Source organism: Pleurodeles waltl, chromosome 12 (assembly GCF_031143425.1).
Source record: "Pleurodeles waltl isolate 20211129_DDA chromosome 12, aPleWal1.hap1.20221129, whole genome shotgun sequence".
NCBI lineage: Eukaryota > Metazoa > Chordata > Amphibia > Caudata > Salamandridae > Pleurodeles > Pleurodeles waltl.
Genome location: NC_090451.1, coordinates 40,851,111 through 40,866,241, shown reverse-complemented (window position 1 = coordinate 40,866,241; position 15,131 = coordinate 40,851,111). Strand labels below are relative to the sequence as shown.

General features: G+C 48.3%; 1 protein-coding gene across 2 annotated transcripts in view; it reads right to left on the bottom strand.

Moving 5' to 3' along the window:
• Window positions 1–15,131, bottom strand: part of LOC138268622 (mediator of DNA damage checkpoint protein 1-like) — a 142,386-nt gene that overhangs the window by 77,133 nt on the left and 50,122 nt on the right. For both annotated transcript variants that reach the window (XR_011200038.1, XM_069218457.1), the window contains exon 6: window positions 6,785–6,896. Coding sequence is in view for 1 of the 2 variants with exons in the window: in XM_069218457.1 (XP_069074558.1) it covers window positions 6,785–6,896 (112 nt within the window). In the remaining variant the exon portion in view is untranslated. The remainder of the gene's footprint in view (window positions 1–6,784; window positions 6,897–15,131) is intronic.

The window sequence follows — 15,131 nt, the reverse complement described above, 5'->3', positions numbered from 1 at the left end:
CATCTGCTAATGAAACTCTGATTTTGTTCCAGCTTTTTCCTGGTCATTTTTTCCCTTTGTTTTGATTTTCTTTTACTCTTGTTTGTTTCAGGAGTTCCCTCTTGTTGAGGATTTTTCCCCTTTTGGGGTTTTCTTCCCTCTGGGACTCCTTCTGGAGGGCACGGACTGCGTATGGCGTTCCCTCCATCAGCAGCACCGTGGCTACCAGAAAGGGTCACCCCTATTTGGGCCAAGGCACAACTTACAAGAACCAGAAGCCTGACACACTTCCTGTGGGTCACAGACTACGAGTAGGTTGTGACATGAACAGAGCGGCGGCGGCACAACAGAGAGAACCTCCCTTCTCCCAGACCGGGGAGCGCTGGACTGCAGGCAGGGGCAGGACGGAGCCTTGGCGGTTCACTGGCCCAACAAAATCCCTGCCCGGCGACACAGAGGATTGAATGACCCGATGCGGAGGAGTTTCGGCGGCTGCCATTTTACTGGTGCGGGCCAGCGGACGCCGCTGGACCAGCCTGTGCCCTTGGCTGGGCAAAGGTACTGTGCTCTCATTCACTCCTCTGTAGCGAGGAACAGCGCCCAGGGTTGTCCTCCTTCCCTCCGGCCGCCCCTCTCCTGGGCTGCCTAGGGGTACGTGGGGCACAGGCGTGGCAGTAGCTGGTGCTCCCATTCTGGGCTGGACCCAGGTGCAGAACCTGACAACAGCACATAGAAGGGGGCCGGGGCCCCCCGGGGGTGGGAAGGGATGTGATGGGGCCCCAGCCTACCAGGGTAGTGGATGACCATGAGGACACCTCCCCCCAACCCCCCCTGGTGAGGAACAGCGAGTCTTCCTAACCCCCTCCACCCCGCAACACCTGGGACACTATGACCAAGAGACTGATATTGGTGCAGGAGTAACGCTGGCCTGGCAACAGCGGTGAAAGCTTCCCCTTACACCCCCCTTTCTGAACTATCTAGTGGCGCGCGGGGGCACAGACATGACAGGCACAATTGGGGTCAGACCAGACAGCAGAACTCGACGGTGGAACCCTGAAGGTGAACTGGGAGCACCCCACCATCCCGCCCCGGGGTGACAATGTGATGGGGTCCATTCCATTGGGGGTAGTGGAGGACCACAGGGGCCTGATACTGAATCCATAAAGAACTATGGGGGGGTTGACCTGACTGCCTTCCTGACCGGCAGGTTTCACTGATTTGCCTGTCCAGGCCCACACAGGTATAGCACTAGTGGATGGCCATGGGGAAACAAGGTGGCAAGGAGATGCCTGCGGAGTGTGGCCCTCAGGGCCCCTTACGAGAAGCTGGAGACGAGACTGCAGCTGTGGCACAGCAGACAACAGTGATTCTAGAGGCAATCAAAGATACCAAAACAGCTCTAGAGATACAGACTGCTGCGCTTTCGGGCGAGGTAAGCCTTCTGCAGGCGGATCATAAAAAAATAACGGATTGAGTCAAAGACACATAAGATAAGCTGGAAACCACGGTCTTACAAGTGAAGGATCTCCTTCAAAAGATGGCCATCCTGGATAAAGACCTGAAGATGATGGCTGGTAAGCTGGAAGACACTGAAAGCAGGTCCCAGAGGCTTAAGATATGCCTGATGGGGGGTCCGAGAAAAGATGAAGGGCCTGTCACTGGACTTACATATCGAGACCTGGCTGGGTGATGTTGTGCTGGTGGGGGACACCATTTACGTTCTTCTCAGTAGAATGGGCCCATGGGATCCCGGCAACCCATCTGCTGCAAGGAGCTCCTCTGAGGCCTGTAATAGTGAGGCTAATGAACTTCTGCGATTGAGATATGCTCCATCAGATGGCACGGAAGAGGGGCCCTTGGAAGATGTAGGGACAGGAAATGAACATACCCGGACTACACAAACCTAGCCCAAAAGCAAAGGGGAGCCTTCCTCCCAGTGAAAAGGGCTTTGCGACAACTAAAACGAAAATACGCATTGATGTACCTAGAAAAACTCTGAATCAAACACATGGGGAAGACACACTTCCTAACATCGCTGCAGGAGGCGTGGGACCTGCTTGAAACGCAAGGACTTCAACACAAAAACCTGCAGAGAGAAGACAGTAGCAAATGTTGGACAAGGTAAACAAAGAAACTAAGGGCGTCTAGACCTCAAAAGTGGTCCGTCGCCACCAAAACACAGGAACAAATCAGGGCTGCACAGGTGACGACTCTCCGAGATCTCAAATTGAAGAATGGGATCCCAACAAGCACCGGTTGGAGGAAGCTCACCCCTGACGTGAGCAATAGTGGTACAGAAGACTCTGGGTCCGAGCGGGGGTCAGATGAGGAACAGTTACCAAAAGGTGACCCCCATGACGGAGGACCTGCTGGGCTGAGAGGCAGAGGAACTCTGCATGAACTGGTTTAGGCCTATCTCGGCTTGCGGCCTGACCGCATTACTCCCGCCAAAGGACATGGCAGATGAACTTGATGGCATGTACCTGGGAGGACCTTTTAACAATGATGGCCTCTTGTCATACCTCCCAGATGTTTATCACATGTAGGGATATTCTCCCCTCTGGGTTTGGGGTTGATACATGCTGTTATTTAGCGATTTGGGGAGAATATTACAGTATTCCCCTACTACTGATTAATGTATAGCTACCCTGAGACTACAGGGTGAGGTGCTCCAAAAGATAGGTGCAGTAGTCATGGAAGCCCCACATGCACATACACAAGTAGGAGGAGATATTAATCTAGTCATATTCGGGGTTGGACAAAACTAGTAAAACGATGAAAGGGCACCCTACCACAGACCAACTGGAAGAATTCACACATGCAATGGGCCTTTGTTATGTGTGGCACACTCTACATTAACAGGAAAGAGGCTACTCATACTATTCCACTGCCTATAATGTCCACTCAAGAACAGATCATCTTTTTACCACTGCAGACATGCTACCTAGAATTACGGACGCAATCTACTTTGCACAGGGAGTCAGCGACCATGCCCCGCTTTGGGTCACCAGGTCCTTGGGGATCCAACCACTGTGTTGGAGGTGGAACTGGAGGATGGAAACCTGGCAGCACCAGGAACATAAAAGTTGTGGAAGATTTAGGGAAAGCATCTCAGCAATATTTCACCAAAAATACAGCATCAGTGCAGAGTCCGGTGACCCTATGGGAAGCCTCTAAAGCCACCATAAGAGGAGTAGCCCTGTCGGGGAGGTGGGGGACAGGAAAGAGAGGCAGAAGAGACTACTCACCCTGGAAAGTGAAGTAGTGCTATAAAGAGGGTGACGGTGCAGAAAAGGGAGGAATACAACGTTGTAGACAGAGAAGTAAAACACCAACATCTTTTGAAAAGTAAATGTCTCTATGAGGCTGGCACTAAGAAAGGCAATATATTAGCTAGGATAGATAAAAACAAACAAAAAAAAACAAAAAAAACGAAGAGACTCATTTATTGGAGAATTGAGGACAACCACGTGGGAAACAGTTAAGAATTCCAAAAGTGTAGTGGAGGAATTGGCTACCAAACTGGCAGGGTTCTATAAATTCTGTATCAAAATCCCAGAGGAGGAAATAAGAATGATCCATTGCTGATTGTCGTATGGCATGGCTATCCCCCATAAAAAGCCAGAGGATGATATCACGGAGGAAGTACTGACGTCGGACGTTGGGGTAACTGCAGGCAGGGAAAATCCCGGGACCCAATGAGTTCCCAGGGGAGTTTTTCAGAAAGCTCAATAAATTAACAATATCACACATGAATGCAGCTTTATTACAGGCCTCTGAAACCAGGGAACAGCCTAGGGACATGCGATTAGCCATGATTATTTTGATCCCCTAACTGGGCAAACCCAGAGACTGTAGTGACTCCTATCGCCTGATCTCATTGTTAAATGTTGATATCAAAATCCTGGCTAAAGTGCTGACGACCAGACTTAGGAAAGTAATGAGGACTTTGGTCCATCCAGACCAGTGTGGATTCATACCCAGCCACTCCATGGCACTGAATCTCCAGAGGCTTCATAATAACCTGGCTCTGATAAATTTAGAGGAAGGGAGAGCAATAGTCTCCCTTCGATTCTGTGGTATGGCGGTATGTTTGAGGTCCTGGGAAAAATTGTCTTCGGCCCTAAGGTCAGAAGGTGGATCAGAATCCTATATGACAACCCTGCACAAAAGTGAAGGCAAACGGATACCTCTCAAGAGAATGTAGATTATATAGGGGGACCAGACAGGGCTGCCATCTGTCGCCGATGCTATTCGCGCTGGTGATAGAGGGACTGTCCAACTGGATTAGAATATGGGGATGGCCAATTAGCAGAGGCAGAGAGGAAAGCATCTCTGTATGCCGATGATATCCTGTTATAGTTGACACAGGTACCCTCGATCGGACACCTGGGAGTTCGGTGAAGTCTCGGGGTTTGGGATCAACTGGGACAAGTCCTTGCCGTTCCTGGTGGGCACATGGTCACCAAGCCAAACACTGGCACTACCTCTGAGGATCGAGTTAGACAGGTTCAAATATTTAGGGATTTGGATCACTAGACAATCCACCCACTACAACAATGCCAACCTATTCCCCTACTAAAAAGCTTTGAGAAGGATATTAAACATTTGCAGTCCTTCCCAGTCTCGTTGATGGGGAGGGCTGCGGTATTCAAGATGGTAGCTCTCCCCCATTTCCTCTATGTCCTCAAGAATTATTTCCCACACCCTATTCCAGACTTGTTCTTCACTAGAGTTGAAACCCTAGTCCGCACACATATTTGGTCAGGTGGGCAGTCCAGAGTGGTCCTTCGCACATTGCAAATGTCAAAAAATGAGGGGGTGGGGGGAAATCGCCCTCCCAAACATTCAGAAATAATATGAAGCGGCACAAGTGAGTATAGTCAATCACTGGTCCTTTGCCTCCTGGGAGGACCTGGTATTTCCGGTGGACAGTGAATCCATGAACAGCAACAGCTACCTACTCTGGCTCTATGGTGGAAAACTGAGACCCGCATTCAGCCTGGCAACAGTGACGGTCATTCAGACATGCTTGCAAGAGAAATGAGGTGGGTCCACCGTTTGACCCAGAAAACACCTATCTGGGAGGGCACATGGTTGCCCAAGATGACTGCTCTGTGTGGGTTTCGGGGCTGGGGTATCATCTCTGCCTGAGGTGTGGGACGCTGACAGGGTGGTGCCATTCTTACATCTACAAAAAGAATACCAAATGTCAGATATACAGTGGTTGCCTTGGAGTGGAGAGGGGAACAGGAGGAAGCAGAATGGGTGGAGGCGCTTATGTTCCCAGCGGAGGTAGCCATTCCTGCATCGCTCAAACAAATACAATTTAATGTATTGCACCGTGTGTGTTACACAAGATCCTTACTGTACAAAATGGGGAGGGCAACACATGTAGATTGCTTGTGGAGATGTGGGGACACAGGCACGTTCTATCACACACTATGGTGCTGTCCTAAAATTGAAGGATTTTGGAGGGAGGTTCGACAAGCCTTGGAGTCATGCCGGTCTTTCTTCTTGGGTGAGACCTCAGCTCCTTCCAGATCTGTTAAAACGCACAGAAATAATCCAGTTCAAAGTGTTTTGCACAGGAGAAGAGGTATATCAGACCTTTTACAACATTAGCTCCAAGCAGACTTAGTGGTATAAGATACTACACTGTGGCCTGATCTTAGATCACATTCCAAAATGCGGTCAAGAATGTTTTAAACAACAAATCTTTAAGTGTTCTGGTTCACTGTCTCCTTTTGTTCTTCGCTGTCTTATTGTCATGATGCCCACTGGAAAAAGCCCACTTAATAAATTAATAAATGAATTAATCATTTAAGATAGTGCATTTGACAACTGTCCACAAATGTACACGGTGTCACCAGAAAGATGCTGCTGGATTGTTCTGTGCATCGAGGGGACATAGCCCACTGTCAGAAAGTACACAACAGGATTTTCAGGTTACAGAAGAAAAGCAGCAACTAAGATGTTAAAGATTCTGCAATTTTTAAACAACTTATGCTTCAATCATATGTCTTGTTTGGTCCTGTCAAAAAGACCAGTAGGTAGAGCATCATCTCCAGCCTGGCATGAAAAATTGAGGTATGGTCTATTTTTGTGCTAAAATGAAGAATTATCCCACAGCATAGCAGCCCACCTGTTACTGAAGAGCCTGCTTTTAGCCATTATACTGCTGGCTGGGGCAGAGTTGTGGCCTACTGTTGAAGGGCTGCACCCATAAAATATTTTCAACATATTGCCAACATTTTCATTTTAAGTTACTCCATAGTGGCACAGGGAATGTTGTTCACTGCCTAACATGTATAACCGTGCTGGAATTTTTAGGACCATACACACTGAGGTGCCCGAAGAGTTTGTGCTGGTCAGCCAAGCAAACTGCAAGCTCCAGCCTCAGCATTCCCTGAGTAGTTGACAGCAGAGTGATTTCAAATTGGTATTAAAAAATAATTAAAATAAGAGGAATCCTTTGTTTACCGGACTCTGTCCAAGAAGAAGTCTTTCCCTCCAAGATCACCCTTCCCACAACCTTCTCTTTCCTATTATCAGGCTCACATACATGGGACTAGAAGGAATTTCAATCTGATGTGCGGTAAACCCTCTACACTGAAATATTTCCAAAGGTCTCCCTGAACTCCAGTTCCCATGATTTTTTTTTAAATTAAGAAAGCGATCACATACATGAAGCTACAAACAGCAACAGGTGAGAGCAAAACAAAAAATGGAGGAACATAAAACATCTTAAAGGCCTCACAATATCTTTAAAAAAAAAAAAAAACAGATCACCTTCATTACTTACCAAAATTCAGGGTTATTGGAAAGAACGTCCAAATTAAACTCAGACAGTTCAGGCCCCATCTCAACGAGAAACCGGGCCAGATTTTCAGCTGTTTCTTTAGTACCAACATCAACTATTAAAAAAAAAAAAAAAAAAAGGAGTTACAACCCAACCACCCAAAATCAGAGACAAATACACTAACAGTCCATTTGTGTATGATGTTCTTGCAGTCTTTAAAATGTTCAAATTAATTTGAGTTTTTGTTAGAATTTGTGTTGCATAAAAAGGTTTTCATTAACCAACTATTTTCCTGTGCAAGATATGTGCTGAACATATACATATTCACACACACACACACACACACACACACACACACATACACTTTAACATATTGTCTTTGAAAGTTTTGGCCCATACATGCACTGACAGTTTACAGTCGATTACGGCCAACTGCTGAATCCACACACCACAATTCTATGCACCACATAAAAGGCTTGTGCTGGTCTGCTGCTCCAGTAAGGGGGGGCTATGTTGTTCTGTTCTTACCCTGCAAGATAAAGCCACAGACCTGCAGAATATTTAAGGAGGAAGGAAGCATTTCAGGTTTTAGACCATCAGATTTCTATTTGACAACTGCCAACCACTTTGACCAACCTGGACTCAAGGGTAAGGATCTGGGTTGAACCATGGACCATAAATCTAATGTGGTGGAACACCTTATCCAGAAGCGGTCTGTAGGAAGCTAGCCTATGGTGTTATCACCTTATACCAGGTCCAGGTATCCCCTATTGGTGAGGTGTAGGCGGTGCCTAGAAGCCAGGCTTTCTAAAGGTAGCTGTGGATGAGCAGCCAAGGCTTATCTAGGAGACGTGCAAAGCTTATGCAATACCACTACAGTCACACAGCACTTACACACATGAAAGAACCACACCGTATTACCAAAATAAAGGTACTTTATTATAGCAACACAATCACTAAAATACTGTATAGGTAATTACCCCAACTGGAGGTAAGTAAACACACTATTACATATACATTAGCAATCAGGAAATAGCATGGAAAGCAATAGGCATTGGTAATAGCGAATAGTGAGGGCCAAACCATATACTAAAAAAGTGGAATGTGAAAGGCAGTCCCTCACCCAAGGAAGTGGAATCAGTAGAAGGAAGTTGCAGGAACTACGAACCCCAAGAGGTGAGAACAAGAGTGACCTCCAGCGACCAGGAGAACAGAAGTAAGTACCTGGTTTTCCCCAAAACTAACAGGTGGACTTTGGAAGAGGATTGTACAAGTCCCAGACAAGACACAAAAAACCCAAAAGGTGGAACCTGACAGAAGAGGACCTGCAAAGGGAGGGGACCAAGTCCAGTTCGAGTTGCAATGTACAGTTGTGGCAGGAGCCACTACCAACCCTTCTGTGGATGCAGGACGAGGTCAACGGCGGACGAAGGAGGTCAGCAGTGCAACACAGGAGAAGAGGCGTTCTATAAGTGATGCAAATGATGTCCCACATCGGTGGTCGTGATGCAGTTAGTCAGTGGTGCTCAAAAACCACCAACAACCCTTGGCAAATGCACGAGTCAGAGAAGAAGGTTTTGCAAGGCTGAAGAGGACCAACAAGGTCCAGGGGACTTGACCCAAGGAGGGGAGTCTCGTGTTTGACCCTCAGCATCTGGGAGAGTCACAAAAAGAGGAGGTAGCTTCAACAGGCGGCTCACAGGCAGCAGGCACAGGAGTTGCAGTAAGGCCCACTCAGCACACCTGAAGAGGAGTCCCACGTTGCTGGCACAGCAGGCAGGAGACTGTGCTTTGCAAGTAAAGTGCTGGAGGCCGTGGCTACATGGAGCCTGAAGATCTCTTTGGGGAGGAACAAACAAGACTTGGTAGTGGCAAGAGTCGCAGTGCACAAGGGCAGCCGGTAGAGAGGAACAAGGGGACTACTCCAGACCACCACCTGTAATGCAGGATCCACGTACCTCTAGAGGAGAGAAGATCCACACAGCCGGTCGTCATTGCAGTTGGTGCCTGCGGATGCAGGGAAGTGACTTCTTCACTCCAAGGGAGATTTCCTTTTTACTTGTGCAGGCTGAAGACTCGTCGCCCTCAGAGGATGCACTGCCGGGAAAATGTTGCAGTTGCTGGAAGGAGCCTGAGAAACCATGTTGCAGAGCGGAGTTGTCGCTGAAGTTACAGATTGTCAGTTCCTGGAGGTACAGTTGCGGTCTCAGTGGCCAGAAGATGAAGTAAACAATGCAGAGGAGTCCTGCTAGAATCTGGCACGTCAAATCTGAAGACCCACCTGGGAGGGAGACCATAAATAGCCCAGGAAAGGGGATTGGCCAACTAGCAGGGTGACCACCTATCAGGAGGGGACTGTTACATCACCTGCCTGACCTGGCCACTCAGATGCTCCCAGGGGCCTCTGCCCACCTTTGATTCAAGATGGCAGAATCAAGTCGCCACTTGGAGGAGCTCTGGGCACCACCCCTGGGGTGGTGATGGGCAGGGGAGTGGTCACCCCTAGAACCATTGTACAGTTTCACACCAGAGCAGGGATCGGTGGGTCCCTAGACTGGTGCAAACCAAGGAGGGCACCAAATGTGCCCTTCAAAGCATACCGGTGGCTTGAGGAAGCTACCTTTCTCAAGCCATGAAACACCTATTTCCATGGGAGAGGATGTTACCTCCCTCTCACACAGGAAATTCTTTGTTCTGCCTTTCTCTGCCCCAACTGGTCAAGCAGCAGGAGAGCAGAAACCTGTCTGAGGGGTGGCAGCAGCACGGATTGTCTGGAAAGACCAAGACGACTAGCAGGAGCAAGGTTGGGGCTCCTCCAAGGAGCCCCCAGAGTGCATGGAATCATACAACCAATACTGGCAATAGTATTGGGGTATGATTCGAACATATTTGATACCAAACATGACCAAGTTCGGAGGTACCATTATGTAAATGGACGTAGGTTGTGACCTATGTCCAGTACATGGGTAGAATGGCGTCCCCGCACTCACGAAGTCAAGTGTAATGTAATGGAGCTGGAGTTCGCAGGGGCACCTCTGCTCATGCAGAGGTGCCCTCACACACAGGTAACTGTACCCTGCCCTCTGGGCTGGGAGGGGCTACCATAGGGGTGACTTACAGTGACCTGGTGCAGTGACCTTTAGTGCATGCACCTTTTCACGCAGGCTGCAATGACAGGCCTGCAGACACATTTTGCAAGGGCTCCCATGGGTGGCACAGTACATGCTGCAACCCAAGGAAAACCCCTGTTGCCCCAATGTCCTGGGTACCTAAGTACCATATACTAGAGACTTATATGGGGGCACCAGTATGCCCATTGTGGGTTGTGCTAGGTTCTAAGAAATCAAATTTAGTGGGAGAGAGCATAGTCACTGGGGTCCTGATTAGCAGGACCCTAGTGAACACAGTCAAAACACACTGACAGCAGGCAAAAAGTGGGGGTAACCATGGGAAAACGAAAGTACTTTCACACTGTCCCCTATATACCATACCAAAGATCCTTTGAAAAAACCATCAGCTCTCCAGCACTGCTGTTGTATCTGAGTGACCCATAGCTCCTGCTTATGCTCGAGAGAGAGAGAGAGAGAGAGAGAGAGAGAGAGAGAGAGAGAGAGAGAGAGAGAGAGAGAGAGAGAGAGAGAGAGAGAATATACTGTTTGTTATTTTTGTCTTAAAAAAACACTATAAATGTTGGGGGGGAAAAAAACATAAAAGTGCAGGGCCTCCTGAACAAAATACAGCATACTAAAACCAGTAATACCATATGTAAAAGTCATGCATGTATTAAAGGAAGGTGCATGATCACTTACGAATAAGACAGGCAGAGGCAAACAGGCAGCTGAATATACAGACTACTAGGGGATGTGCACACCTATTTGAGATCAACTTAAAGCTGTCACTTTGGTGGGTGACATGATAAAGGGCGCAGGTATACCCAGCTCAGGTGCAGGAAGAAATTTCTGGGGAAGATGCATCTTTAATAACTACAGATCTCCAGTGAGGGATAAAGTGGAAGGTGAGCTCGTAAGAGGTTGCCCTCTCTGCATTAAGGGATGCACCTCAATGTGGGCACAGTAAGCCCCCATTTCAACTGGAAGAATTCATGAATGACTCTCCCACTTTGTGGTCAGGACCTGTGACGTGTTGTTGACCTGCAGCCTTGCAGAATTTGGAGCCGCAACCCAACTGTTTAAGAGCTGTGAATATGTAATTCCATTCAGTGTTATTGAACACCATTCTGTCATCCAAAGAAAGTACCACAGCTTGATCAGAGTGATCGCTACAGGTGATGTGCAGCACCCCATACAGGCATTTCAAGTTGATAGAGAGGCAATGGGGCCAAGGAGCTATCCAGCGATTCTCTATAGGCAAGGACAGGAACGTGGATTGTCGACTCTCTCGCAGACGGTGGTCAGTATGTTAAGGGATGTCACTAATTCTTGAACTGGGACGGGAGGCAAACAGAGCAGACCCCCTCTCACCCACTACCCCCACCGTGGGACACTGATCTGTTGAAAGGTAAGGAACGTAGGGCTTTCCAAGATGGGTTGTGACTGGAATACATCACCTAGGTGACTTGTGGAGAGCGTCATCACTGGTGGCATTAGACAAAACTATGGACTGGCAACAATAGAGTAGTTTAGGTACATTCAGATGGGACAAGCCCGTGGTAGGGGCAGCACCGCCGGAGGGTCACCAGCTCTTTGGTCCTATGATGGAAAAGGCCACCTCCCTGCCATACAAAAAGCTAATTAATAATTCTCCCAAGATTTTATGGCCATTGAGGGACTAGTGGCAGGTGGATGTTGGTGAAGTGGAGGACGATGACTGGGAAAAGGCGTTGCATGTACCAATGTAGGGGTACACTATACAGATAGTACAGGCGACCCATACTGGTAGACAAAGGCTTAAACTAATAACCCTGAATGATCTCCTTTGTGGTAGTATGGGCGAGCAGTTTAGGCCAGCTAGAAGGTAGTGCTAAGCATTTGTTGAACAGAGTTAATAAATGAGGCACACACTTAAGAACAAACTACATACTAATTTTAGAACAAGCATTTGAACACAATGTGTCTCGAGTTAGAGCTGTTAACATTGTAAATTACTAACTGGACTTTTCTTGCCACTTAAATTGAAAATGAAGATTAAAACAGTTGATATAAGAGAGCCGATTCAAAGCGCCATGGCTGCCATGAGTGCAAAGGAGAGACACAAAAGGAAAAAGAAGTTTGCTCGCAGTCAAACCTATCGCCAATCGTACAATTATCCATGTAACAGGGTCGATGTCCAAGGTGGTAACCAAACCACCCCAGGGAGGGACAAACGTAAAGCATTTGCAGAGGATAAAGAATTTTTGAAAAGCAAGCACCCGAACGAGTGAAAGTAATTGGCGTGCAGTGGATGTGGTTAAAAGCCCACAGATAGATTACAACAGATCAAAGCTCTTGCACACGCGACTTAAAATACAACACTTTTATATTATTTTTCGATAAAAGAAAATCTTCAAAGTAAGGTAAGCACTGTTGCAGACTTATTGTTCACAGTGAGTTGAGTAAAATACAACCATGCACTTTTACGCATGTAGGAAGTTGGCTCTGTATGCACTATTTCAAAGTAAGGAATAGTATGCACAGAGTCGAAGGGTTCCCCTTAGAGGTAAGACAGTGGCAAAAAGAGATAATACTAATGCTCTATTTTGTGGTAGTGTGGTCGAGCAGTAGGCTTATCAAAGGAGTAGTGTTAAGCATTTGTTGTACATACACAAGCAATAAATGAGGAACACACACTCAAAGACAGTTCCAGGCCAATAGGTTTTTGTATAGAAAAATATATTTTCTTAGTTTATTTTAAGAACCACAGGTTAAAATTTTACATGTAATACTTTAAATGAAAGGTATTGCAGGTAAGTACTTTAGGAACTTTGAATAATCAAAATAGCATATATACTTTTCAAATAAAACACATATAGCTATTTTAAAACTAGACAGTGCAATTTTCAACAGTTCCTGGGGGGAGTAAGAGTTAGTTAGTTTTTGCAGGTAAGTAAACCACCTACGGGGTTCAAGTTTGGGTCCAAGGTAGCCCACCGTTGGGGGTTCAGAGCAACCCCAAAGTTACCACACCAGCAGCTCAGGGCCGGTCAGGTGCAGAGGTTAAAGAGGTGCCCAAAACACATAGGCTTCAATGGAGAAGGGGGTGCCCCGGTTCCAGTCTGGCAGCAGGTAAGTACCCGCGTCTTCGGAGGGCAGACCAGGGGGGTTTTGTAGGGCACCGGGGGGGGGGGGGGGGGAAGGGGCACAAGTTAGCACAGAAAGTACACCCTCAGCAGCACAGGGGCGGCCGGGTGCAGTGTGCAAACACACGTCGGGTTTCCAATGTAAATCAATGGGAGACCAAGGGGTCTCTTCAGCGATGCAAGCAGGCACGGAGGGGGGGATCCTCGGGGTAGCCACCACCTGGGCAAGGGAGAGGGCCTCCTGGGTGTCACTCCTGCACTGGAGTTCCAATCTTTCAGGTCCTGGGGGCTGCGGGTGCAGTGTCTTTACCAGGCGTCGGGATCTGGGAACCAGGCAGTCGCGGTCAGGGGGAGCCTCGGGATTCACTCTGCAGGCGTCGCTGTGGGGGCTCAGGGGGGGGGAACTCTGGTTACTTACAGTCTCGTAGTCACCGGGGAGTCCTCCCTGAAGTGTTTGTTCTCCACAAGTCGAGCCGGGGGCGTCGGGTGCAGAGTAGCAAGTCTCACGCTTCCGGCGGGAAACGCAGTTTGTCTTGAAGTTGCTTCTTTGGAAACAAAGTTGCAGTCTTTGGTGAACAGGGCCACTGTTCTCAGGAGTTTCTTGGTCCTTCTAGAGCAGGGCAGTCCTCTGAGGATTCAGAGGTCGAAGGTCCCTGGGGAGAGCGTCGCTGGAGCAGTTTCTTCAGAAGGGGGGGAAGACAGGCCGGTAGAACTGGGGCCAAAGCAGTTCGTGTCTCCGTCTTCTCTGCAGGGTTTTTCAGCTTAGCAGTACTCTTCTTAGGTTGCAGGAATCGGAGTTCCTAGGTTCAGTGGAGCCCCTAAATACAGGATTTAGGGGTGTGTTTAGGTCAGGGAGGGCAGTAGCTAATGGCTACTAGCCCCGAGGGTGGCTACACCCTCTTTGTGCCTCTTCCCAAATGGAAGGGGTCACATTCCTATCCCTATTGGGGGGATCCTCCATCTGAAAGATGGAGGATTCCTAAAAGTCAGAGTCACTTCAGCTCAGGTTGCCTTAGGGGCTGTCCTGACTGGTCAGTGACGACTCCTTGTTTTTCTCATGATCTCCTCCGGCCTTGCCGCCAAAAGTGGGGCCGTGGCCGGAGGGGGCGGGCAACTCCACTAGCTGGAATGCCCTGTGGTGCTGTAACAAAGGGGGTGAGCCTTTGAGGCTCACCGCCAGGTGTTACAGCTCCTGCACGGGGGAGGTGATAAGCATCTCCACCCAGTACAGGCTTTGTTACGAGCCACAGAGTGACAAAGGCACTCTCCCCATGTGGCCAGCAACATGTCTCAAGTGTGACAGGCTGCTAAAACCAGTCAGCCTACACGGGTAGTTGGTTAAGGTTTCAGGGGGCACCTCTAAGGTGCCCTCTGGGGTGTATGTTACAATAAAATGCACACTGGCATCAGTGTGCATTTATTGTGCTGAGAAGTTTGATACCAAACTTCCCAGTTTTCAGTGTAGCCATTATGGTGCTGTGGAGTTCGTGTTTGACAGACTCCCAGACCATATACTCTTATGGCTACCCTGCACTTAAAATGTCTAAGGTTTTGCTTAGACACTGTAGGGGCACAGTACTCATGCACTGGTGCCCTCACCTATGGTATAGTGCACCCTGCCTTAGGGCTGTAAGGCCTGCTAGAGGGGTGACTTATCTATACTGCATAGGCAGTATGAGGTTGGCATGGCACCCTGAGGGGAGTGCCATGTCGACTTACTCGTTTTGCCCTCACCAGCACACACAAGCTGGCAAACAGTGTGTCTGTGCTGAGTGAGGGGTCCCTAGGGTGGCATAAGATATGCTGCAGCCCTTAGAGACCTTCCCTGGCATCAGGGCCCTTGGTACCAGGGGTACCAGTTACAAGGGACTTACCTGGGTGCAAGGGTGTGCCAATTGTGTAAACAAAAGTACAGGTTAGGGAAAGAACACTGGTACTGGGGCCTGGTTAGCAGGCCTCAGCACACTTTCAATTCAAAACATAGCATCAGCAATGGCAAAAAGTCAGCGGGTAACCATGCCAAGGAGGCATTTCCTTACAACGCAGTAATGACTTTCAATGGGTAATGTATATGTACTGCAAAGGGGTAGTTGCAGGAGTATCTCAGGGTCCCCT